This window comes from Cervus canadensis, chromosome 16, assembly GCF_019320065.1.
Source record: "Cervus canadensis isolate Bull #8, Minnesota chromosome 16, ASM1932006v1, whole genome shotgun sequence".
Classification (NCBI taxonomy): domain Eukaryota; kingdom Metazoa; phylum Chordata; class Mammalia; order Artiodactyla; family Cervidae; genus Cervus; species Cervus canadensis.
In genome coordinates this window covers 9,563,587-9,590,648 of record NC_057401.1, presented here as the reverse complement: position 1 = coordinate 9,590,648, position 27,062 = coordinate 9,563,587, and the positions used below count along the sequence as shown (strand labels likewise).

Sequence of the window (27,062 nt, the reverse complement as noted above, 5' to 3'; positions counted from 1 at the left end):
AATATGCTAGGCACATGTATTTTCCCCAAGCAAAACCTCTGAAAGAAATAGCACTTATCATATTAACATCTCCCACAGCTAAATGGACTAGAGAGACTCTCAGGCTATGGACACCAATGCTTTAGACTGAACTAAACCAGTATTATGTTCTACCTCTAGCGAATTTGAACAGAGACTCACATAGATACAGTCAAATGGATGGTAGATGGAACTGCAAGGTGGTGATGAAGAGAACGGCTTGGGCAATCTTGTCAGGCAGTGTGTGTGAGGAAGGTGTGGAGGAGGCAGACAGACAAGGAAAGTGCTGCCGGAGAAGGACAGTATGATTTCCACGCAACAGAACACAGGCTTAGTTCCCAAGCAGCCAGGCCCAGTCCTCTGACATTCCGCTTCAGACAGGCCTCCTGCCCTAACCTTGGGTTGTCAGCAATACTGTTTTACAACTGGTTGTATCTTTACAATACTATCCTTTACCCAAAAAAGCCTGAGTAGTTCTGTTTACATCTTTCCATAGGCTCCAACCTACCATATGTACTCCAAAGAAAAGCATTCAGATAGTCAAGTCTTTTTTAAAAAAGTTATATATTTTTAAAGGCATTAATAAAAAGCTTAACATACTTACTAAGAAAATTACAATATACAAATGGGCTCAGTTGCAATTTTGACAGATTGACTTTCTGCACTGTATGTGACTTTGAATTTCTTTTAATCATATTTCCGTTGTTCAGTTATTCAAACTGATTATTCCCTTAAAATATCTGTTTATTTAAGCATGAATCACATGCAACAAGGGGAAATGCAGATGACATGCACCCATCCAAGTGTGCATGAAGAAAATGATGAGATATTTGTTCACTTCAACCAGGGCACATTAAAATACCATCTCCTTGGGAGAGAGCTGCATCTGAGTCTGAAAGATAAAAACCTAAATACAGTCATGAACCTAAACAGAACCTATTTTCATATAAAATCATGGAGAGAGAAAACAGCGACACCTTCATCAAGGTAAATAAAGCTAGAATAAAAATGTGCTAATGTAAAAGACAATGTAATACTAATTTTGATCTTTATGGGATAGTGAGGTATTTAGACAAACTGTGAGATTCATTTGAAGGAATAAATAGACAAGAAGAGTATTCTTTAAAAAAATTCTTAAGGACCACTGGTATTTGATTTGTCCTAACAGAACTTAAGACATATTAAAAATAATGATCAAACTTCTGTGTTAAAAAGAACAGTAATTAGACCAACACAAATGACATTCTACACTTACAGTAACAATAAAACTAGAAATTAAACCTACCTACCTAAAATTAAAATTTATTAAAAATTTCTATAATTAAAAACAATTTTGAAATTTGGAATATCTAGAAAGTAAGAATTCTACAGAATCAACTAAATTTTCAGAGAAAAATTTATGGGTCCTGAAATATCCATTTTAATAACTAACAGGAAGATATTTTTTAAAACTTCTATGAAACGCAGAGAGTGGAAATCAATCCTGAATATATCATCTGAGTCCAATTTTAATTTTTGTGTTTTTCTTTCTTTTTTTATTGGCTGAATCTTGTCTTAGTTCCCTGATTAGGGACTAAACCCAACCACAGCAGTGAAAGCACCAAATCCTAATCACTGGACCACCAGGGAATTCCCCTCTTTGAGTTTCTTATTCAAGCAGTTCTAACTATAAGGATTCAGGACTCACTCTGAGCAATCTGCCAAAGAACAAAGATTAAAAAAATAAATAAAATAAATAAAAAATTTTAATTTATTAAAAAAAAATCTATCTTGCAGTTAAGCTGTAACTCTACTGGACTCTTTCATAAATCTGCAATATAGTGATTTTATTATCCCTTACTTGAAACATTCTGTTAGTCTTCATCTCAGGATTTAATTCACTGTGGTAGCCAGCCTTCAAGAGAGTCCCCAGCAATACCTGCCCTTGTCTAATCCCTTCCCGTTGGCTGTGGGCTGCACTTCTTCAAAAGGACAGAAAAAGGTGAAAGCGATGGTGTGTGATTCAGAGATTGAGTCATAAAGTGTATGGGTGCTGCTCACTCAGTACTGGATCACTCACTCTGGAGAAGCCGACTATCTGCTTGTGAGGACTCTCAGGCTGCCTGTGGAGAGTCCCAAAGAGCAAGAGAGCCTCCTGACAACAACCATGTGGGTGGGCTTGAAGCAGACGCTCCAGCCCCAGTAGAACCCTGAGATGATTACTGCCTTGAGCCTGATGACTTGCAGTCTTAGGAGAACCACCCACCTCAGTTGCCCTTGCATTTCTGACCCATAGAAACTAGAGATAAATAAATAAATATCTGCTGTTTCAAGGTGCTAAATTTTAGGATCATTTGTTATGGAGCAACACATAACACATTAACCAATGACCTCGAGCTGTGCTTTAAAAAAAAAAAAAAAAAGACTAAAAATAAGAACATGAAAGGATGGAATCACCGAAAAGGATGATGAAATAAATCATTAGCAGTGAAAAAAAAAAAAAAATCATTAGCAGTGAAATAAACATCACTATTACACCATCCTTCAGTATTTTTATTCTGTTGTCCGAAATATCGGATTATCTTTCAAGAAGTGTTAACCGAAGTCTAGAGACACCATCCTTGTAATCTTTTTCTTTCTGTTTTTTGATCACAGTTGAAAATTCAGACCTTTTCATTTTTCTGTCCATAAAAGCAAAGAGAAACAAAATCGACAGAGAGAGTAAGTTCAAAATTATTAAAATGAGGATTTCCCTGGTGGTCCAGTGGTTAAGAATCAGCCTTCCAACGCAGGGGACGTGAGTTCCATCCCTGGTCAGGGAACTCAGACCCCACGTGCTAAGCCCACACGGCGCAACAACCGAGCCCACACACCACTAAGGCCCGATGCAGCCCAAACAGACAAATAAAGTCACAGAAGAGTCCGCCTTCCAATTCAGGGAATACGGGTTTGATCCCTGGTCTGGAAAGACCCCATGTGCTGCAGAGCAACCAAGCCCGTGGGCCACAACTACTGAGCCTGTAAGCTCTAGGGCCCATACATCCCAACAAGGTAAGTCGCCGCAATGAGAAGTCTGCGCATGGCAGTGAAGAGTGGCCTCTGCTTGCCGTAACTAGAGAAAGCCTGCATGCAGCAATAAACAGCCAAGAAAAACATGAAAGAAACAGAACTGATGCCTAACCTTTCATGATGGGTAAAAGATCTGACCTGAAAAAACTCCGAAATCTCACTTCCATTCACTACTTTCTCTCTCTGACATTCCATCCAGTCTATACTCTAAGCCCATCCTAGACTTCAAAACACTGCCAGATACTGAAGACATGATGGAGAATGAGGTCTAGTGCCTTATCTCTAATGATGGAGGAAAAACAAACACATAAATAAAGATAATATACAGTGAAAAGCTATGTAACAGAAATAAGCAGAAAACAGAAGAGGGGAACTAACACAGATGGAGAACGCGTAAGAAAGCTGAGTAGCATTAGAGACAGTGGCATCACCTGGGCTAACTTAGGCCTTGAAACACGCTATCCTAATGCTCCAGTTTATATGTTCTCTGACTGGAACACGTCAACCCAATTCACTCCTTGCCTAATCTTTCTGTTCACCTTTTTAGACTTAGCACTTAGCTAAAGAACTTTAATTAAATAAAAACAACTTTAATCGAAGAATGAAATATAGGCAACTATACAGTTAAGTGTGAGGATTTATATTATTTTAAAAATACCCCTCCCAGGAATGCATCGATTTGGAAAAGATGGTTTTTGAAATTTGCTTTTCAAGGTAACATAGAAATATCCACCAAGAAGCATAATGCCCATAATCTTTACTAAGAGTCACAGCATAGAAAGTTACCTTAAGGCTAAGACAGAAGAGAATCAAGCACTATGTAAAAGAACATATTTACTAATGTTATCAAGACGCCAAAGGTTACCGAACTAAAGGAACAGTGATGTCACATACAAGCAATCTAACAGAGAGAATGTATCAAAACATTAAAAATGTGATGTTAAGTGCTCGGGCCTGGTGCACTGGGAAGACCCAGAGGAATCGGGTGGAGAGGGAGGTGGGAGGGGGGATCGGGATGGGGAATACGTGTAAATCTATGGCTGATTCATATCAATGTATGACAAAACCCACTGAAATGTTGTGAAGTAATTAGCCTCCAACTAAAAAAAAAAATAAATAAATAAAAATGTGATGTTAAATGGGGATACACACACACACACACACACACACTCTCACAAAATACAGATGACAAACATCAAAATATGGATGAATATGGACCAAAAGTGTAAAATAAAGGCAAAACGGTTGTCTCAGGACGCCCTATAAACAGGTGAGAAAAGAGAAGTGAAAGGCAAAGGAGAAAAGATACACCCATCTGAATGCAGAGTTCCAAAGAATAGCAAGGAGAGATAAGAAAGCCTTCTTAAGTGATCAATGCAAAGAAACAGAGGAAAACAATAGAATGGGAAAAACTAAAGATCTCTTCAAGAAAATCAGAGATACCAAGGGAACATTTCATGCAAAGATGGGTACAATAAAAGACAGAAACAGTATGGACCTAACAGAAGCAGAAGGCCGAGTGCCGAAGAACTGATGCTTTTGAACTATGGTGTTGGAGAAGACTCTTGAGAGTCTTGGACTCTCAAGACTGCAAGGAGATCAAACCAGTCAATCCTGAAGGAAATCAATCCTGAATATTCACTAGAAGGACTGATGCTGAAGTGCTAATACTCTGGCCGCCTGATGCAAAGAACTGACTCACTGGAAAAGACTCTGATGTTAGGGAAGATTGAAGGCAGGAGGAGAAGGGGACGACAGAGGATGAGATGGTTGCAAGGCATCACCGACTTGACGGACATGAGTTTGAGCAAGCTCCGGGAGTTGGTGATGGACAGGGAAACCTGGTGCACTGCAGTCCATGGGTCACAAAGGGTCAGACACTACTGAGCAACTAAACTAAACTGATCCTATACTGTATCACAAATCAAAAAGCAAGTCTGATTGTCTACAGTAATACAAAGTTTCGTCTCTAAGGATCTCTCTTCAAAAAAGAATTTTTTAAAAAATTTATTTACTTATTTTTGGCCACGTTGGGTCTCAGGGCTTAGCTGCCCTGTGGCATGCGGGAATCTTAGTTTGCTGACCAGGGGCTGAACCCATATCCCCTGCATTGGAAGGTGGATTCTTAACCACTGGACCACTAGGGAAGTCCCTTAAGGATCTCTTTATTGTAAAGGTATGTTTTCCTTTCCACACCACCAACTGACAACATTTGCTGAAAAGATACTTTGACATCATGAGGATTCTAGAGGGGATATAGATCTACCTTCTATCAAACAGTTTTGCATCAAAATGTCTTTAATATTGTTTTACATTAACTTTTTTACTTTTCAACAATTTTCAAACATATATTTTTCACAAACTATAAAATTCATATAAAAGTAAGATTCTCTTTTAAAATGATGGCAGACTTACTCCTTAATTGAAATGTGAGTGCCTTCCTTCTTTTCGACTTTGTTTGAAACCCTGTAAGGAAAATAAAGAAATTTAGAAGAACAGAATACACATTTTATATAGAAGTAAACATTCTGTTTCACATAAGATATTTCACTAATTCTCTTTAATAAAATATCATCAGAAAATAAGCTTATAGCCTTCAAATGTGTTTTTAAGGGTTTTTTTTTTTTTTTGGATGTGGACCGTTTTTAAAGACTTTATTGAAATTGTTACAATATTGCTTCTGTTTTTGTTTTGTTTTTTTGGCCCCTAGGCATGTGGAAACTTAGCTCCCCCACCAAGGATCAAACCTGCACCCCCTGCATTGGAAGGAGAAGTCTTAACCATAGCACCTCTGGGGAAGTCTCTCAAATGTGCTTTAAAGTAAACAATTTCCTTCTTTCACTAAGTCTAAAGATGTCTCAAGATGTCACGAAGTCTAAAATATACATACAATGTGTCATACTCATTTATTAAAACCATTAAAATATTTTGGCACTAGACAGAAACATTTTACAAGACTGAAATATTTACTATTTTTCCTGGTCTCACCTAGCAGAGTCCTACTCCTGTCTTCTGGCTTCAGTCAACCTCTACCTTCCCCTACACATATACACTTTCTATTTCACTACTCATCTCTATCTTTGAGGCCATAAGATGTATTTTAAAGTGATTTGTTAGTAATAAGCACCAAAGTTACAGCCTATGTTATTTTAATAATATTACCCTTATTTATTTGCATTCTGTTAGGATTTCTAGAAAAAGAAAAAGGTATAGGTTAAGAGCTAGACCCAAACCCTCTGTTGCTCTTATGGGAACAGGTTAGCAATGGAAAAGTTGTCAAACATGTATGCTTCTGTGGAGCAACAGTTAAGAATTGCAAGCTGAAGGCAACAGTCTCTAAAACACATGTAAGCCATTGGAAAACATGACAATGAATAGTAGCTTCTTCTTTTTAATGGTAAAAATTTCCAAGAGAAAAAAATGTAAGACCTAGGAAATGTGAATTTCTTTGTTTCTGATTATGAACCTATATTTATATTTTAATTTATACAGATATACAAGTAATGCCTCTAAAAGTAAAGATCATTTTCTCTGCAACAAGCTAATCCTAGTACTGAATTTGTGGCAAATATATCAGACAAGGCTACCTTCCCAGGAACTGTTGCTTGAACTGTGAAAGAAATAGAAACAGCTCCAGTTTGCGGATCAGGACCAGTGTTCAGTCTGCTGGGGACTTCCCTGGTGGTCTAGTTGTTAAGAATTCACCTTGCAATACAGGGACGCAGGTTCAATCCCTGGTCTGGAAACTAAGATCTCCCATGGCGAGGAGCAACGAAGCCTGCGAGCTGCAGCTACTGAAGCCTGCAGGCTGTGCAGTTACTGAGCCTACACACCACAACCTGGAGAGTCCATGCACCGCAACCGAAGACCCTGCATGCTGCCACTAAGACCCAACAAGCCAAATAAATACAGACTTTTTAAAGTATTTATAAACAAGCAACAACAAAGTCTACTGAAAATCTGCTAGGTTTTAACAACAGTTCAATCAAGTATGTGAAATATGAATATTTGAGCACAGTTAACTCACTGTACTCATTTCATCAACTCTAATTTTCATCTGTCATCCTTCAAATCAAATATATTCTAACACGTTAGAACATTGCTATTTTTTAAAAAAACATGCTTATTTATTTGGCTGTACTGGGTCTTCATTGTGGCATGAGGGATCTCAGCTGTGGCATGTGAACTCTTAATTGCTGTGTGTGGGATGTAGCCCCCTGAATTGGGGGTGTGGAAGTCCCAGAACACGGAAGTGTGGTTCTGGTGAGATGTGTTTGAGGTGCCCCTAACAGCCAGCCAGGTGGTGGGGGAAAACGGCCAGCTGGATAGTTCAGAACTAGACATCTGAGAAATTAACAGTACAAACATGGCATTTTAAGTCCTGGAGTAGATGAGGTCACCTAGTGAGTTTATAGTTAGAGAAGGGGGCTATAATTTGGGCATGAGGAATCTCACACGGGGCTGTCTATGGAGTCTGGAAGGAGCTGCCAAGAAGGAAGACTTAGGACTAGTAGACTACAACATGTTATTGAAGGCTACAGAAAAAAGTGCAGTCAAATATATTAAAATGTTGCTGAGAGGAAAGAGAGATAAAGCAGAGAACTGACCATGGAGGTGAAAATCTGAATACAGTGGGGAAGACACATGTCTACCCGATAGGCCTGAAGAGACAATGGGAGGTAAGGAAGTAAAGAGGACAACTAGAGGTAACTTTTTAAAGAAGTCTGTCTTTAAAGGGGAGAAGGAAACGATGTGATAACTAACTAGGGAAGTTAGAATACAGTTGAAGTAAAAGGTCACTAAGTTTAGTGAAACTGGTCCCCAAAGAACTGATGAATAAAAGCAAATTTCGCTATTTTTCTGTGTGTGGCTGCACCTTGTTGCATGCAGAATCTTAGTTCACCAACCAGGGATCAAACCTTTGCTCCCTGCAGCTTTAAATAGCTATACTGTTCAAACAAACTGAAGGTTTTGTGGCAACTGTGTTGTCAGATAGCAGTTAGCATTTTTTAGCAATAACGTACTTTAAGGTCTGTACACTGTTTTTAAGACATCGTGCTATTACATACATTCTAGAATACAGTATAATGTAAACGTAATTTTTATATGTACTAGGAAACCAGAAGAGTCATATGTCTTGCTTCACTGAGGTATGCCTATAGTTTTTAACTCTAAGAATCTACCTAACAAAGAAACCACTTTTTAGTTACAAGCAAAACGAAGTCACAAAACCACAAAGTGACTGTCAGGGAAGATGCTGAGTGATCACTTACCATGTAATAACCAGTATGATAACCACTCATGTACCAAGAGATTAACATACTTCCCAAAGCATCAGCATCATCCAGAGCATCCGGACACATGGGAGGTGGTGGCGGAATCATCTGGAAACAGAAAGATATACTTTAAAGTCAGTAGACAAAAACACAAAGTACGGTCATCTATTTTATGTACAGAATGCTGAAGTTAGCTGTATCTTTCCTGACATCCCATGTCATCTCTTGGTTAAATTTAAAAAAAAAAAATCTGGTGGAGAAGGAAATGGGACCCCACTCCAGTACATGTGCCCGGAAAACCCCATGGACGGAGAAGCCTGGTAGGCTACAGTCCGTGGGGCAAAGAGTCGGACATGACTGAGTGACATCACTTTCACTTTTCACAGTTAATTTTTCAGATTTGTTAGGCTGATCTTATCTAAGGTGGTGAGAGGTTTTTAGGAGTTAAAAAAAAAAATGTGGGATTTGGAGAAAGCTAACTAGTAATGAATAACAACAAAAGACCAATAAAGTTAAACTGAACAAGAACCAAAAGACAACAGGTCCCATAAAACATTTAAACATTTTGCATTCATTAGACCTATTTATCTATTCCATTATGAATCGATAGGTAAAAAATCAAGGATAGATAGATACTTCTATGACTTTCCTCAAAAAACATCCACATAGCATTTCAAGTAAAGGTTCTGGCTAGAACATCTACACCGCCCCCACACCAATACAGTCTGCCAAAACAACTGTCTTTGTATTTCACCTATTATTGATATTTAAAAGTCTACCATTAGATATCCACAGTCTACATGCCTTGAAAGGTAAAACACTGATCCTTAAGCATGGTGTCATTAAATCCTTCTAGATAGGAGCTACCTCCCTTAGAATGAGACACTTCTGCCAGGAAGGAAGCACGCACAACAGGACTCAGAGCTGGGGCTCTAAGAGCACTGAGTCTGCGAAGCAGAAGCTCATTAAAAAGAAAAACCCAAAGGTTTAGCCTCAACTTTTACCCACCAGAACCTAGCCACAGGGATGGTATACAATGACATTTCCAAACTACCTGTGTTCTGGCTAAACCCCAAACTCTGTATGAAAGTAAAGTTTAATCCGAACTCTTTTGCACTTACTGGTGGTCCAGAAGGAAATGGAGGCAGCCAGCATGACAGGAAATGCGGCGGTGGCGGCGGCGGCGGCGGGCCACTGAATTTTAGACCTGACTGTAAAGAGTATTTCAAAGGAAGATTTATTTACCAGTTTTAAAACGTAAAAAGCAAAAAAAAAAAAAACAAAAACCCCCAAAACACAAAAAACCAAAACCCCAAAGTCCAAAGATTCAAAACAGCTGCCCAGAATAACATCTATATTATTCACATCAAAAAGGTTAGACAGAATCTCACATACCAAATGCTGACATCACACAGACTCTTTTTTCGGCGGGGGGAAGGGGAGGGGGGCCATGCTGTACGGCACGTACAATCTCAGTTCCCTGACAAGAGAGCTAACCCTCACTATCTGCGTTGGAAACACAGACTCTTAACTGCTGGACTGACAGAGAAATCCCTAGACTCACAAATTTAGCTTTTTTTCATTTCCTTTCTATATAGACAGTCAGGGAAGAAAAGCAAAGTAAGGAAAATTTTTCATCACCTAGTAAATAAGAGATCAAATATTCAGCAAGGCATTTCAATCATATAAGACCATATCTCCCACAATTTCATAAACTGTATAATCTATTGGATGTCCGTTTAGCTACATATGCTAACTTAAGAGTATGTATTATAAAAATACATATTATAAACTATAACCTCTTCCTTAACAAGGAAATCAGCCCCTGAGACCAACAAAGCATTTTATATATATAAATTAAGAGGTCTGATCATTCTGAAAAATGTAATATAACACAGATTTCAATAAGGAGCTCTCAACAGGAAACCCTAAGAAAAAGTTTTAATGTCATGCTTGATTTAAAAAAAAAAATTTAGTTATTACCATTGCTTGAAGAAATCAATGTTTTAACAAAACAACTGGAAAGGGATTTGGATTCCATGACATAACCAAAGGTAAAAACCTTTTTCATTTGTTACTGATAACCAAAAAAACCATAAATAAAAACATTATTTACATTTTACTCTACAAAACAATCTGGGAGCTTCTTTGGATTTCACCTGTACCAAATGTAAATATTGGGTTCTCTTCCAATTTTTATATACCTTATACAACTGTCACAGGGAACTACAGCACAACATCCAGCTGATGATAAAATATTTTCAAACTTAAGTTTGCTAAATCATTACTCTAACACCTAATACTTGATAAAAATTGCTGGGAAAGGCATTTCTATCTTATTTCCTTTTCAGAGAATTCTAGGTATCTATTCACAACATCTGTAGAAAGCTACAAAAGTTTCATGAGGGAAACTCTGGTGGTCCAGGTTCAACCCCTGGTCAGGGAACTAAGATCCTGTGAGCTGCATACCACAGCCAAATAAAAAAACAAAAAAACACCCAAACAGTTTAATGAGAAAAGCTACAATTCACTTAATGCAGGGGCTGAAGGTTCCAATACTGTTAACCATGTCCTGGGAAACCTTTTCTGGATAGAAGTTTACCTTTCCTGGTCCCAGGCCTGATCCTGGCATATGGGGTGGTGGAGGCAGAAAAGAGTTCCATGGAGCAGCTCTCGACCTAATATTATTTGGTTTATTTGGAGGAGACCTGGAGGAGTTCTCACTTTCATCTGTTGAAATTTGACTTTCATTTTCATTCTTTTAAGAGAAAGAAATATACGTATTTTTGTTATAAAGGCATCATTGAGAAAAATTTAAAGCTTCAGTGAATCAAACTGACAATCAGTTATACTATTTAGTTTCTCCTCTAGCCTCTACTTCTAAGAACTCTAATTTTTTTTATCCTTACCTCCTGAGCATTTTGCTCTATATTAGCTACTTCAGAGGTTGGGGAAAGTAGATCAGACAGATTTTGCTCCTCTCTATTTCCGTATCCAGTGTAAACCACAACACAGGTTTCTCTCTTAAAATCAATTGAAGCGATAGTAGCTGGGTAAATGCGTCCATCTTCTGACCAAATGGCACAACATTCGTCACCAACTTTCCACTGTAAAAGAAATGAAAGACACACAAACACATTTCTTACAAAAAAGTAAACTGTAATCTTGTTTGAGTGGGGTGGAGTTGGGGGTGGAGTGGGAGTCTCCAGTTAACTGTTCTGGGAGGCAGAATGTTATAGAGAAAAAGATTTGGGGCCCAAAACACAGAAATTTGAATTCTAATAGAAATACCACATCATTCCGCCATTTATATAATCACGGACACGTTTCTTAATCACTCTGAGCCGTGTTTTCCTCTGTCACGCGGCTGTGCTATGATCTGCCTCACACGCGTGCTGTGAAGAACAGGGAGGATGGGAAGCATGTCACGTGCCCAGTATCCTGGCCCAGCACGTGGCAAGCTCTCCTCACACGTCAGCTCCTTCCCCCTTGGGAAAGAGGACACTGAAGCAACTAGTGAGACACCAAAATAGTTACCTTCGAGGCTGACTGTTTAAACAGAAGAAGTGACTCTGCCCAGAATATTTAGTCCCTGGGTATTAAGAGTTTTAGGAGTCTGAAGGAAGAGGAGGACACCTCTCTCAGTTCTAGGAAAGTCAAACACCGTCCACTGAGGGTGAGCCCTCGGGTACCCCTCCCAGGCAGCACCACCTTCCTCCCCGCCGCCCCAACATACAGTGGACACTGTCCTGAATTTAGCATGTGTCATTTCCTCCTAATTCCTTATGCTTTTACTAACATGCATGTTCCTAAACAAAAAGTTGAGGTGCTTCAGAAATTTTATGATTACATGTCAATGGAAAACACTGTACTAATCATTTAATTAAAGACATTTTACACTATTTAATGACAGTAACAAGAAATTCTTAGAAGTTAAATCTTATGGTTTTAAAATAACCTGCTGTGAAGGAGTTGTGGTGTTCTTTCTTTGGCTTTTATTCTTCTTAGCAGATTTTCTTTTAGGTGTGCCTTTGGGTTTTTCTGAGGCTTCGGAAATGTCACCGTTCTTCAGAGCGTGCTATGAAAATGTGAATAGAAATGTATGTGTTACAGAGTGATGTATTATCAAAAAGTCACAACGTAACTCAGCCACTATAAACTGGTCTCCAGGCCCTACCACCTCAGAGAGGCTGTCACCATCCCACGGGCTACAGAAACTGCCCTTGAAGATATCATATACTGATCACCAGCTCTAAGGACCCTTTCAAGCAAGTCTCCTCACTCTCAGCCTTTCCATAATATTATACTCTGCCAATCATTTTTCTTCTTGATAGTCATGGCATTTTTGATGACATAGCAATGCAGAGCCCTAATGACTTTTATTACTTCTCTCATCAAGTTCTAAACTTGGGCATTCCCAATAAGAACTGCCATCTTTACCTGCTTAGGATCATCTATTCCTATTACTTCAATTATACTTACTATGCTAACAAACTTCCAAAACTATTATCTAGTTCTGGCTTTTCTCCTTAGTTCAGTATTTCTGACAGCCAATTTCAGACCTTCACACTTACCCCACATCAGTTCTTTGCCCACATCAGTTCTTTTCCTCAGTCTACTTCCCCCTTCAACACCACCATCCCGTCCCACATTCAGCCCTATTTGGCTCTGCATTTCAAAGCACTCTCTTGGTAACTCTGATTGGTATACTTCTAGTCTAAATGTATGTTGGAAAGCATGATATTGATAAATTGAGAGTTGAGCATCAAGGATGACATGCAGATATCCTCTTTCCCTCATGCTGCAGGAGTGACTAGGAAAGGGAGCGGACTCTACCCTTCGTGCTCTGTAGGACTGTATGCTCTGTGCCCGGACTACTGACGGGCCAGGCAAGGTGCTCAATGAGACTCAGCACCTCAGACTGCACGGAAACGATCATATTGGACAACTGTAAAAGTCTTGTTTGGGTTGCAAAAAACAGGCTTCACCCTGCAAATGAACTGTGTATTTTCTTGGCATTTATCACCATTAGGAACACTTGATACCTCATAGGATTTGGGGAGGATTAAATTAATTTAATGTATGTAAAGCACGTGGAACAGTGCCAGGAACACTGTAAACACCCTGCAAGTATCCATTACTGCACTATAGCTATTTATCATCAATATTATTTCAATAAGGGCTCGTTAAATATTTTAAAAGTATAATTCAGACTGTCCTTCCACTAATCTGAAATAGAAGACCTCAATAGTTTAATATAGTATAAACATATTCAAAATAATGTTTGAAAACTATTTAAATTGCCTCTGTTAAAGAGATGACATACAGTCAGGTTACCAACTTCTGAAGGTAGGTAATTAATTTATGTTATCTTTTAATCTTCAAAATTAGAACTGAATAATATGCACTGTAACACTTTAGTGTATGTTGTCAGTTTCTTCCCAAATGAGTATACATGAGGAAATAAGGAAAAGAATAAACAAACATTTCATACCTTAAATGAAGCCACAGCTTTATCATATGCTTTTATCAATGCTGTATCATCCCAAATGTCAGAATCATCACTCTGGGAAAGGTAAAGAATAAAAATAATTCACGTTTGGTTGTGTTTCACCAAAAATGTGTCTGAGGAACAAGAGTTATCTTAATCCAGACATAATGTTACACTAAAAAGGGGTATTTTAGCACCTAAATAAATCACAAGAAGCCTATTTGCTTAGAGATTATGTGACATTACCCCCAAAGCCAGACACAAGTAAATGCTCTAGGACTGCCATGAAGTAAATACTTTACAATGTAATTCCTATCCACCAACCACAAGTGGATCTGTTTAGGGGTAACCCATGTTTCAGTCTTTTCAAAGAGCAGATGAAGGGGTTCAGTTTGGCAGAATGGGAAAACATCTGGCCATCCGCTCAGCTGTATCCAGACTATGGGAAGGCTGTTCTAACCACTGACTCTGTGTTCCAAAGAATATTTTTTCCTCTTGATCTTACAATGTGTCTAGATTGTCCAAAAAAAGAATTCTCAAAATGTTTAAAGATAAAAACCATTAATAATGATTTATCAATTAATTTTAATTTTAAAAGGCAGTGATATTAAGTGATCAAGAAAATACCTAAATAATTAAGCTATTTCTTTTTATTTGAATTTAATCCAATCCAAAAAGAAATATTTTTGAGCACCCACCATATACTAAGCACTTTTCACTGAGAGGTACATGAAATCATGTTCTCAGGAGAGATGGTCTGATCAGGGATGTAAGACATATTGTCACACAAAACAAAAGAATGATATAAAACAAATACAATAAAATATTAAAATGTGAAGTCAGGAATACGTGTAACTCTATGGCTGATTCATATCAATGTATGACAAAACCCACTGAAATGTTGTGAAGTAATTAGCCTCCAACTAATTAAAAAAAAAAGTTAGTTACAAAAAAAAAAAAAGTTAAGTCAAACAATAAGCATTTTAATTCAAAAGTGGGAAGGAGAGACTGAGAAAGAATTTTGCCATAAACTCTACTCCTGGCGTGCGACCCACAATCAGGAGGAAACACAAAACCTGCATCTTCTTCCTGAGGAGGAAAAGGTCTGAACCCCAAATTAGGTATCTCAAGTTTTAAGACCAGTAACTGACAGATGAGTCACCAAAACATCTAACTTAAAAAACAAAGGGGGACGTCACGTCCCTGGTGGTATGGTATGGGTATGGGGATGGTGGGTAAGAATCCACATGCCAATGCAGGGGACATGGGTTCAAGCCCTGCTCCAGGAAGACCCGACAGGCCGCGGGGCAACTAAGCCTGTGTGCCACAAGTACTGAGCTCGCGCTCCAGAGCCCGGGAACCACAGCTACAGAAACCTGTGCGCCCGAAGGTCTGCTCCACAACCAGAGCGCGAGCAATGAGAAGTCCACGCCCTGCAACTAGAGAAAGCCCTCGTGCAGCAACGAAGACCCAAATAAATTTTATTTAACTAATTAAATTAATTAATTAAATTAAAATAAATAAAATGGGTTACTATTAAAAAACAACAACAATAAAACAAGGGGATGTTTGTCTACAAGTCACACAAAGGAACAGAACTGAGGAATGGCTCTGAAAGGGTTCCCATGCTTGGAACCCCTCCTCCCCCATAATACCAGTGCGGAAGCAGCTGACCAAGAGGCGCCCAGCCTTCCTGTAAGAGGCTCACTTGCTTATCTATAAAGTGACGGCCTGCAGGATACACACGCCGGCAAAGCCGCTTCAGTCCTGTCCCACTCTGAGTAACCCTATGGACCGTGGCCCGCCTGGCTGCTCTGACCATGGGATTCTCCAGGCAAGAATACGGGAGTGGATTGCCATGCCCTCCTCAGGGGATCTTCCTGACCCAGGGGTGGAACCCAAGACTTACTTCTCCTGCACTGGCAGGCCGGTTCTTTACTGAGAGCCCCGCCTGGCAAGCCCAGGCATTTAATTTATCATCCATCTGGTGACCGGCTAGGACGCTGAGACCAGAGGCGGGGAGTACCGTCTTTACGCTATCTGCCCCACTCCAGCCCGCAAGGGCCATCTTTGCCCTCTGCTGCTCTCCACAGCACCGGTTGTCTCCCACGGGCGACGTCCGTCCGTCTGACGTCCTCACGTCCGACGTCCGTCCGTCTGACGTCCTCACGTCCGACGTCCTCATCATCTACGTCTGCTGCACTGGTTCTTCAGCTGCAGCCCCGGGTGGGCTCATGCTCCTGGGTCCCACAGGACCATCAGTCAAAGAAATGGTCCTTGGCGGGCTGCCGCCCCCAGGGGACGGCACCAATAACAGACTGGAACACACCTCAGTCTTTCTGTGAAACAGGCCTATTCGCTTGTCCAGAAAATTAGGCTTGAGGAGAAGGCTTCTAGTTTGGTGCATATCAGGGATCTATGGAGATGCTCAGAGGCTGCTGGATGCAACATTTTCACCCCCTCTCTCTGTCTGGCTCAAGCTGACTGTACTCTCAGAATGAAGCTTAATGTAAAAGGTGACATCAAAGGCACAATGTGGAGGGGAATAAAAGTGCAGAGCTCTAGAATGAGTTCAAACTCAACTCATTATCAACTTAAAATAGATGATTGTAAATGTAAGTTATTATATGTAAGACTGGTGGTAACCACAAAGCAAAAATCAAAAATCTATAGGAAATACTCAAAAGATAAAGAGAAAAATATCTAAACATACCATTATATAAAATGATCGAACCACAAAGGGAGAGGAAAGAAGGAAACAGAAGAACTATGAGACCTCCAGAAGAAGTTTCACACAACGGCAGTAAGTAACCTATGCAACAATTACTTAAAATGTAAATGAACTAAATTCTTCAATCAAAAGACAGACTAGTTGAACGGATTAAAAAAAAACCCAAACATCTATATGCTACCTACAGGGGACTCACTTCACTGTTTACATTATTTTACGTATTACTTATAATAACGTATGCAGGAATGGGTACATTCAAAGACATACAGAAGGCCACCAGGTACATGGAAAGATGCTCAACATCACCAATCATTCAGTTCAGTTCAGTTCAGTTCAGTTGCTCAGTCATGTCCGACTCTTTGCGACCCCATGAATCACAGCACACCAGGCCTGCTTATTTAACTTATATGCAGAGTACATCATGAGAAACGCTGGGCTGGAGGAAGCACAAGCTGGAATCAAGATTGCTGGGAGAAATATCAATAACCTCAGATATGCAGATGACACCACCCTAATGGCAGAAAGTGAAGAGGAGCTAAAAAGCCTCTTGATGAAAGTGAAAGAGGAGAGTGAAAAAGTTGGCTTAAAGCTCAACATTCAGAAAACTAAGATCACGGCATCTGGTCCCATCACTTCATGGCAAATAGATGGGCAAACAGTGGAAACAGTGTCAGACTTTATTTTGTTGGGCTCCAAAATCACTGCAGATGGTGAATGCAGCCATGAAATTAAAAGACGCTTACTCCTTGGAAGGAAAGTTATGACCAACCTAGACAGCATATTAAAAAGCAGAGACATTACTTTGACCAACAAAGGTCCATCTAGTCAAGGCTATGGTTTTTCCAGTAGTCATGTATGGAAGTGAGAGTTGGACTGTAAAGAAAACTGAGTGCCAAAAACTAGATGCTTTTGAACTGTGGTGTTGGAGAAGACTCTTGAGAGTCCCTTGGACTGCAAGGAGATCCAATCAATCCATCCTAAAGGAGATCAGTCCTGGGTGTTCATTGGAAGGACTGATGCTGAAGCTGAAACTCCAGTACTTTGGTCATCTCATGGGAAGAGTTGACTCACTGGAAAAGACGCTGGTGTTGGGAGGGATTGGGGACAGGAGGAGAAGGGGATGACAGAGGATGAGATGGCTGGATGGCATCACCGACTCGATGGACATGGGTCTGAGTAAACTCCGGGAGTTGGTGATAGACAGGTGCAAATCAAAACCACAGTGATACATCACCTCACACCTGCCAGAATGGCTATTACCAAAAAGGCAGTAAGGGGCGGGGAGGAGGCTTAAAGGGAGCGGACATATGTGTGCTTGTGGCTGATTCACTTTGTTGTGCAGCAGAAACCAACACAACATTGTAAAGCAATTATCCTCCGATTAAAAGTAAATTTGAAAAAGTAAAATAAAATATACTCACATTAAAAAAAAAAGGTAACAAGTGTTGATAAGGATGGAGACATAAAGGACAGTGGTACACTGCTGGTGGGAATGTAAACTGGCACAGCCACTTTGGAAAATAATATGAAGGTTCCTCAAAAAACAGAACTACCACATGATCCAGCAAATTCCACTAAAGGAATTTATCCACAGAAAACAAAAACAGTAACTTGAAAAGATATATGCACTCCCCACATTCACTGCATTATTATTTACAAAAGACAAGATATGGTAATAACCTAAGTGTCCAACAATGGGAGAATGAAAAAAGAAAATGTATACAGGGTTTTCCCCACTACCTGAAAAACCTGAGAGTATTCCTATGAAATCTTTTATAAATGGAAATAGAATAATGCAAAGAATCAATTATGTTAGAATATAACTTGCTAATGGATTAAAAAAAAACAATGAGGATAGAGCACAGATGCTCACAGGCACAGTTCAAAGCTACGCTGCCTGGATGCTGAGTGTGGCTCCCGGGGAAGGAGCCTGGCGGCGCCACGCTCACTGCCTGGGCTGCAGGCGGCCTCTAGCACGCCTTGCTGCAAAATACAACACTGAGTGTCAGTTTTACTTTTCACTTTTTTTTTTTCATAAAAGCGAAAATCCTCTCTGGATTTCTTTCAGTTAATGAAAACAAGTATTAATGTAGGTCTTTTATGAAAGCAAAGTGGCAGAAAGTCAACTTAAAAAAGCAGGGGATACCTGTTCATATACAATAGAATATTATTTAGCCACAAGAAAGAATGAAATCTTGTCATTTGGAGACTACATGAATGATCCTTGAGGGCATTACACTAAGTGAAATGAGTAAGACAGATACATACCATGTGGTCTCACTTTTATGTGGAATTTAGAAACAAAAACAAAACCACCAAACAACAAAAAGCCCAACCTCACAGAATCAAGGAACAGACTGGCAGTTTCCAGGGACAAGGGTGGAGGTGTTGGGGGAGGGGTTGAAATGGGCACAGGGAGTCAAAATGTACCAACCTCCAGTTATAAAGTCAGTCAGTCATGGGGGTGTAACATGCAGCATGCTGACTACAGTTAATAACACTGTACCACATATTTCAAAATACAAAGATTAAAAATCTCAACACCAGGAAAAAGACAATTGTAACCATGCATGGTGACAGATGTAAGGAAAGATATACCCATTTGAATGCAGTTCCAAAGAAAAGCAAGGAGATAAGAAAGCCTTCTGCAGTGATTAACGCAAAGAAATAGAGAAAAACAATTGAATGGGAAAGACTAGAGATCTCTTCAAGAAAATTAGAGATACCAAAGGAACATTTCATGCAAAGATGGGCTCAATAAAGGACAGAAACGGTATGGACCTAACAGAAGCAGAAGATACTAAGAAGAGGTTGCAAGAATACACAGAAGAACTGTTCAAAAAAGATCTTCACAACCCAGATATATCATGATGGTGTGATCACTCACCTAGAGCCAGACATCCTGGAATACGAAGTCAAGTGGGCCTTAGGAAGCATCACTATGAACAAAGCTAGTGGAGGTGATGGAATTCCAGTTGAGCTATTTCAAATCCTAAAAGATGATGCTGTGAAAATGCTGCACTCAATATGCCAGCAAATTTGGAAAACTCAGCAGTGGCCACAGGACTGGAAAAGGTCAGTTTTCATTCCAATCCCAAAGAAAGGCAATGCCAAAGAATCCTCAAACTACCGCACAATTGCACTCATCTCACACGCTAGCAAAGTAATGCTCAAAATTCTCCAAGCCAGGTTTCAACAGTACATGAACCGTGAACTTCCAGATGTTCAGGCTGGATTTGGAAAAGACAGGGAAACCAGGGATCAAATTGTCAACATCCGTTGGATCATCAAAAAAGCAAGAGAGTTTCAGAAAAACATCTATTTCTGCTTTATTGACTATGCCAAAGCCTTTGACTGTGTGGATCACAACAAACTGGAAAATTCTTCTAAAGAGATGGGAATACCAGACTACCTGACCTGCCTCCCGAGAAACGTGTATGCAGATCAAGAAGCAACAGTTAGAACAGGACATGAAACAACAGCCTGGTTCCAAATAAGCAAATGAGTACATCAAAGCTGAATATTATCACCCTGCTTATTTAACCTATATGCAGAGTACACCATGCGAAATGCGAAATGGATGAAGCACAAGCTGGAATCAAGATTGCTGGGAGAAATATCAATAACCTCAGATACACAGATGACATCACACTTATGGCAGAAAGCGAAGAACTAAAAAGCCTCTTGATGAAAGTGAAAGTGGAGAGTGAAAAAGTTGGCTTAAAACTCAACATTCAGAAAACTAAGATCATGACATCCAGTCCCATCACTTCATGGGAAATAGATGGGGAAACAGTGGAAACAGTGAGAGACTTTATTTTTTTGTGCTCCAAAATCACTATAGATGGTGAATGCAGCCATAAAATTAAAAGAGATTTGCTCTTTGGAAAAAGAGCTATGACCAACCTAGACAGCATATTAAAAAGCAGAGACATTACTTTGCCAACAAAGGTCCATCTAGTCAAAGGTATGGTTTTTCCGGTTGTCATGTATGGATGTGATAATTGGACTATAAAGAAAGCTGAGCACTGAAGAACTGATACTTTTGAACTGTGGTGTTGGAGAAGACTCTTGAGAGTCCCTTGGACTGCAAGGAGATCCAACCAGTCAATCCTGAAGGATATCAGTCCTGAATATTCACTGGAAGGACTGATACTAAAGCTAAAACTCCAATATTTTGGCCACCTGATGTGAAGAACTGACTCATTGGAAAAGATCCTGAAGCTGGGAAAGACTGAAGGTGGGAGGAGGAGGGGACGACAGAGGATGAGATGGCTGGATGGCATCACCGACTTGATGAACATGAGTTTGAGTAAGCTCTGAGAGTTGGTGATGGACAGGTAAGCCTGGCGTACTGCAGTCCATGGCGTCACAAAGAATCGGACACAACTGAGCAACTGAACTGAACTGATGGTAACAGATATTAACTAGACTTATTGTGATCATTCTGAAATATGTATACAATTGTATTCATTAAGCAGTACAACTAAAATTCATATAATGTTATATGTCAATTACACCTCAATTAAAAAGAGGAAAGTAACATATGGTGGATGATCATGGGGGAAAAAGGCTAGGAAATAAAAACTAAAAGGATTTAGATAGATAGAAACGAAACTACCAAGCACTCTAAGGACAACCACAAGTCAAAAAAAGCATGGAAGCAAAAATAAACACACTGACTGTATGATTCCACTCATATGAGGGACCTAAGAAGTCAAAGTCATAGAAACAGAAAGCTGAATGGCAATTACCTCAGGGTTTAAAAGAGGAGGAGGTAATAAATAAGTGTTTAATGGGTAGAGTTTCAGTTCTGCAAGATTAAAAAGTTTTGGAGATCTACTGCACTACAATATGAATATATTTAACACTACTGTAAATGTACAGGCTTCTCAGATGGCACAGAGGTAATGAATATCCCTGCTAATGTGGGAGATGCAAGAGACACATGTTCCATCCCCAGGTTGGGAAGATCCCCTGGAGTAGGAAATGGCAACCCTCTGTAGTATTCTTGCCTGGAAAAGTCCATGGGGTCGCAAAGAGTCGGACACAACTGAGTGAGCAGACACAAACACACTGAAGTGTATGCTTAAAAGTAATTAAGATGACAATAGTCTTTTTTTAAAAAAAAATAAAAATAAACACTCTGACAGGTCAGTGAGGCAACAAGTCCAACTAGAATAATTTCCATGCTATAGAGGAGTTGAAGGTAAGTTTGAATACATAGTGTTGGTGAAGGGAAGACAGGTTACAAAACACCATCAATTAGCGTGTTGGATTTTATACAGTATTAGTCAACTGATGAGTTCCAAAGAGGTTGGATATAAAACTCATTTAGATGTAAGATGAATGTCTCATTTTCTTGTTAATATCCACAATACACAGAGAAATAGGTTCTGGTATAAAACTATTAATCTTGCTCTATGATAAAAAGTACTTAAAAATCATTAAGTCGGGGGAGGCGGGAGGGGAGATCGGGATGGGGAATACATGTAAATCCATGGCTGATTCATGTCAATGTATGGCAAAAACCACTACAATACTGTAAAGTAATTAGCCTCCAACTAATAAAAATAAATGGAAAAAAAAAGGAAAAAAAAATCATTAAGTCTGGCTTTTCCAGTGGCCTCAGTGGTAAAGAATCCGCCTGCCAATGCAGGAGACATGGGTTCGATCCCTGATTGGGGAAGATCCCACATGCCTCAAGAGCAACTAAGCCTGTGTGTCGCAACTATTGAGCCCGTGTTCTAGAGTCTGGGAGCTGCAACTACTAAAGCCCTCATGCCTTGGAGCCTGCATTTCGCAACAAGCCACTGCAATGAGAAGCCCTCGCACAGCACGTAGAGTAGCCCCCGCTCTCTGCAACTAGAGAAAGCCAGAGCAGCACGGAAGACCCAGCACAGCCAAATATAAATAAATATACATTTTTTTTAATATCATTAAATCATTTTGCAGATAAGGAAAGTAACCACAAACAAGTAATTGACTTGTCTTAGGTTATGCTGCCCTTGGAATGGGAGATGTTCCTTGAAGCAGATGATATGTCAATTCTGCCAATACAAAAGGTACTACTAAATAAAAGAAAGTCATACTCCATTCCATCATTAGAAGTGAGCACTTAAAAGACACAAATACACAGCAGCCCAAACTCATCACATTTCAACTGTTACAAGAAATTTCAAAATGAACCACCAAGATACCCATACAAAGCTATTATAAGAAGAAATATTTTAGGTGATAAAAATTCTCAACTAACAATCACAAACAGAAAATGCAATAGCCATCTGAAATTAAATTGTCAAACAAGCATTTGCAATATGGGAAAAAAACACAATCAAAATTTCTAAAAACTCAGATGAGAAACGAAGGCAATAAGGAGTCAAATCAGAAGTTAAACAAAATCAAGAAAGAAAAGGAAGAAAAAGTAATACTGACTACAAGGTACCCAAAGAAGAAGATACTTGACTGAAAAATCTAACGGGTACCAAGGAACAGATGAAAAGAAAGGAAAGAAGAAAGAAAGGAAAATAAAGTGGTAACTGGCAAAAAATATTTAGCATATGAGTAAATGGGGTTCCTGAAGAATAAAAGCTAAACAATTTAATAAACAGTAGTTCAGACTCCTGCTCTTACTGCTAAGGGCCTGGGTTCATTCCCTGGTAGGTGAACTAAGATCCCAAAAGCCTCGGAGCTGAGCCGAAAGAAAAAAAAAAAAAAAGAATTAAAATATATCTACTCCATGACCCAGGCATTCACCAAAGAGAAATAAAAGCATATGCTCATACAAAGTTTTTTATACTAATATTTATGGTGTTTCTATTTTTAAGTCGCAAACTGAAAGCGACCCAAATATTCATGGACAAGCGAATGAATAAACTGTAGCACATTTATGCAACAGGATCCTACAGCAATGAAAAGGAATGAATAACTGATACATAAATGGATGGAACGCAAATTATGCTGAATAAAAGATGCCATATTAAAAAAAAAGATTCCATGTTTGTAAAATTCTAGAAAATGCAGACTAAACAAGGGTGACAAAAAGTGGATCAGCAGTTGTCTGGGGACAGGACATGAGGAGGGATGAAAGGGAAGAACTACAGAGGGGTATAAAGAAATTCAAATCCTCCCACACACTGGTAGTACACGGAGAAGCTGGGACAACATGAAGAAAAGAGATGGCTTGTCGGTCCCTAGCGGCTCAGTCACCAGCTACTGTAGCTCCGACACCTATGTGCATGCAAACACATGAAAGGTCTGAAGGAGAACCGCCCACTAAGACCTTCACAGGCTCCTGCCCCACAGAAATTATGAGAAATAATGACTATTGTTCCAAGCCACTAAGTTTTGGATGACTTGTTACCCAGCAATAGCACAGAGAACAGACCATCAGAACTGCCTTTATATTTGTTCCTCAGTCATCAACAGTAGCCCACCTCTGTCCCTACAGGCATTTCAAAATGAAATGTCGTCTCCATATCTCTCAAATCAGTGTGCCAGAGGTGGGAAGGAATGTTCCTTGTTCCTCACCTCCACTTCCAGATGATTCTTCCTCCCTAAAACTCCCAGGTTTGAAAACTCTGTCACCAAACTCTACTTACTGTCCACTATGCCTTCTCACAGCAATCACCTACAGCCTCCTGGGTCACCCTGCTTCATTCCCTGAGGTTTATATCCCAGTACTCTCTCCAACACTACTCCTGTCATAAGTTTTGGTTACTTAAAAATCCATGTACATGATCCTTCCAATACCCTATCCTTGTTAGTTCTTTAAATGCTTCACTACCAATGACCTTTTAGAGTGCCCAGTCTCAGCTACCCACTTCTCTGGTCTTTAATATAATCATTAACTACAACCTCTCCATAAACTCAACTAACAGTCCTACTCTCCAGCTACCACCCGCCAGTCTCTACAACTTACTCCCAGTAGGTTGATGATGACAATCATTTCACCACACTGGGCCTGGTAAAACTGTGATCTTCCCACTTTTTAAACTGTCTCTTACCATCCTAATGTCCTCACTTTCTTTCTTAGCCAACTCAGAGTCCACCATCAGTCAAGAAGGTAACTCTCTGCACTGGCCTCCTCACTTCATACTAGGTTAAAACTATAACCCTATTAACTTCTACTATTCATTGACTTTGTCTGCCCTCACACACCTGGATTTGAATTTAGCTAATGAAAGACACAATCATACTATCTAGTCTCCTTTAAACTCATAACCACAAATCTGAAGTAGGCCTTGAATATTGCCTAGCAACAATTCCACTACATTTAATCCAACACTTACCCACTCTCCTAGAGGCTCACTTCCTACCTTCTCTCTTCCCAAACCTCCAACATCTGACCCCTGCTCCCTCCTCACTACTGATGACATGCTTCTTTTACTGAGAGAATAGCAACAATCAAAACAGAATTTTCATAATCTCCTGCCACTATATCTGCCCATCCACACAAATCTGTACCCATATAACTGAACTGTCAATATTTCTAACAATATTTCTAACAATATTCCATTCCCTCCTACCTACTCTAGAACATTGCTGCCACAATCCTCTTCTTTCTTCTGCAACATCAATTATATTGTCCTTATTGGATCTTTCCTATCAGCCCACAAACATGCTGAAACATTGTTCCCATCTTCAAAATAAAAAACCAATTAAGAATCCTCTTTATCTCACTCCCTCTCCATCTGATTTCCTCTCTTCCAGTATCCACAATAAAACCTGAAATACTTGCTTATATGTGTTGCCTTGTATTTCTCCTCTCCGACTCTTGAACTCACTCCAATCACATTTCACTCAAGAAGGAGTTCTAAACTACCACAACATTGTTAATCGGCTATACCCCAATACAAAAGCTAAAAAAAAAAATTTTTTTTTTTAAAGAATGAGTTCTAATCTTACCCCCTTATAAACCTGCTCTACCTGTAGTCTTCCCTATCTTAGTAAAAGGAAACTTAATCTTTTCAGTTCTTCAGAACAGTCTTGGAGTTATTCTTCACTTTCCTCTCTCAAGCCTCTATTATTGTATCCACGTGCACAACCTGTTGCCTCCGATTTCAAAATATATCCAGAATGCAAGTGATTTTGCTCTTCGCGGCTAACAACTGGATCATTTCAATAAACTCCTAACTAGTTTCCCTGCTTCGCCCTGGCCTGTCCCTACACACATCCCACCCCTTCTCAGAGCTAGGGGGTGGACAGCCAGGGTACAATCAAGCAGCGGCAGCGCTCAAAGTCATGAAGGAGCCCAAACTGGACGAAGAAGGAGCTTGAGGCTGAGGCTCCCAAGTGGGGAAAGAAGTAGAAACATGCGGAGGCAGTGAGCGGACTGGCCGGGGAAGGAGCGCGGGGGCTGGTCGGCGACAGCGGGGCCTCAACCTCACCTCGCCAGTGCCGCGCCGGAACAGTACCGAATCCTCCGGCTCCGGGAAGCCGCTGCCACTGCCGCCACCGCCGCCTCCGCCCATCGCCATTGCTAGCCTGCTGCCGGGTGCGCAGCGTGGGCTCCGTCCCTCAGCGAGTGACGACTTCCGCCGCCCGGCCTCTGGGACCGGAAGAGCATGGAGGCCTGGGGGCTGCCGGCCGGCGCGGGGGGGGCGCCGTGTGCTCTTCGCTCGCGGGCTCCCCCTGCCTCCGTCGGCCTCCGTCGGGCGCGTCGGTGTTCCGTCTCTGTATCCTTTAAGTTCTTCGATTTCACTTTTGCGTCTGCTTGTAGAGTGTTTCGACCCACAATAAATACTCTTAGAAAAACAATGTTCGTTGCAGGTCACTTAGAAAATATGGGTAAGCAAGAAGTAAAAATCAGTCCATTGTTAACCGATAATAATATAGCTGCCATTTTTTTAAAAAGTGCTTTTAAGAGCTTCATGTACTTGTGCTAAGTTGCTTCAGTTGTGTCCGACTCTGTGTGACCCTAGGGACTGTAGTCCACCAGACTCCTCTGTCCATGGGGATTCTCCAGGCAAGAATACTGGAGTGGGTGGGTTGCCACGCCCTCCTCCAAGGGATCTTCACAAGCCAGGGATTGAACCCACATCTCTTGGTTTTCTCCATTAGCAGGCAGGTTCTTTACCACTAGCGCCACGTGGGAAGCCCCTTTATGTACTTATGTTCACAACAATCTTTTGAATTAGGGGCTCTTATTACCATTTAATTGATGAAGGCAATGGCAACCCACTCCAGTACTCTTGCCTGTGAAATCCCATGGACGGAGGAGCCTGGTAGGTTACAGTCCATGGGGTCGCAAAGAGTCGGACACGGCTGAGCGACTTCACTTTCACTTTTCACTTTCACGCATTGGAGAAGGAAATGGCAACCCACTCCAGTGTTCTTGCCTGGAGAATCCCAGGGACGGGAGCCTGGTGAGCTGCCGTCTATGGGGTCGCACAGAGTCGGACACGACTGATGTGACTTAGCAGCAGCAGCATTACCATTTAGTGGAGAAGGAAATGGCAGCCCACTCCCATATTCTTGCCTGGAGAATCCTATAGAC

General features: G+C 40.3%; 1 protein-coding gene across 3 annotated transcripts; it reads right to left on the bottom strand.

The window, feature by feature from the left end:
- Window positions 1–563: 563 nt before the first annotated feature.
- SMN2 (survival of motor neuron 2, centromeric) lies at window positions 564–26,104 on the bottom strand. 3 transcript variants are annotated; one of them, XM_043488904.1, is made up of 9 exons: window positions 25,954–26,104; window positions 13,837–13,908; window positions 12,301–12,420; window positions 11,252–11,449; window positions 10,945–11,100; window positions 9,464–9,553; window positions 8,340–8,450; window positions 5,482–5,532; window positions 564–925 (listed from the first exon to the last, which is right to left on the bottom strand). In XM_043488904.1, the coding sequence occupies exons 1-8, from the start codon at window positions 26,041–26,043 to the stop codon at window positions 5,485–5,487; spliced, it is 885 nt and encodes a 294-aa protein (XP_043344839.1). In that variant the 5' UTR covers window positions 26,044–26,104; the 3' UTR covers window positions 564–925; window positions 5,482–5,484. The 3 variants fall into 3 exon arrangements, with proteins under 3 accessions (XP_043344839.1, XP_043344838.1, XP_043344840.1); XM_043488903.1 differs by having other exon boundaries at window positions 564–910; XM_043488905.1 differs by lacking the exon at window positions 564–925 and adding an exon at window positions 2,530–2,678.
- Window positions 26,105–27,062: the final 958 nt, after the last annotated feature.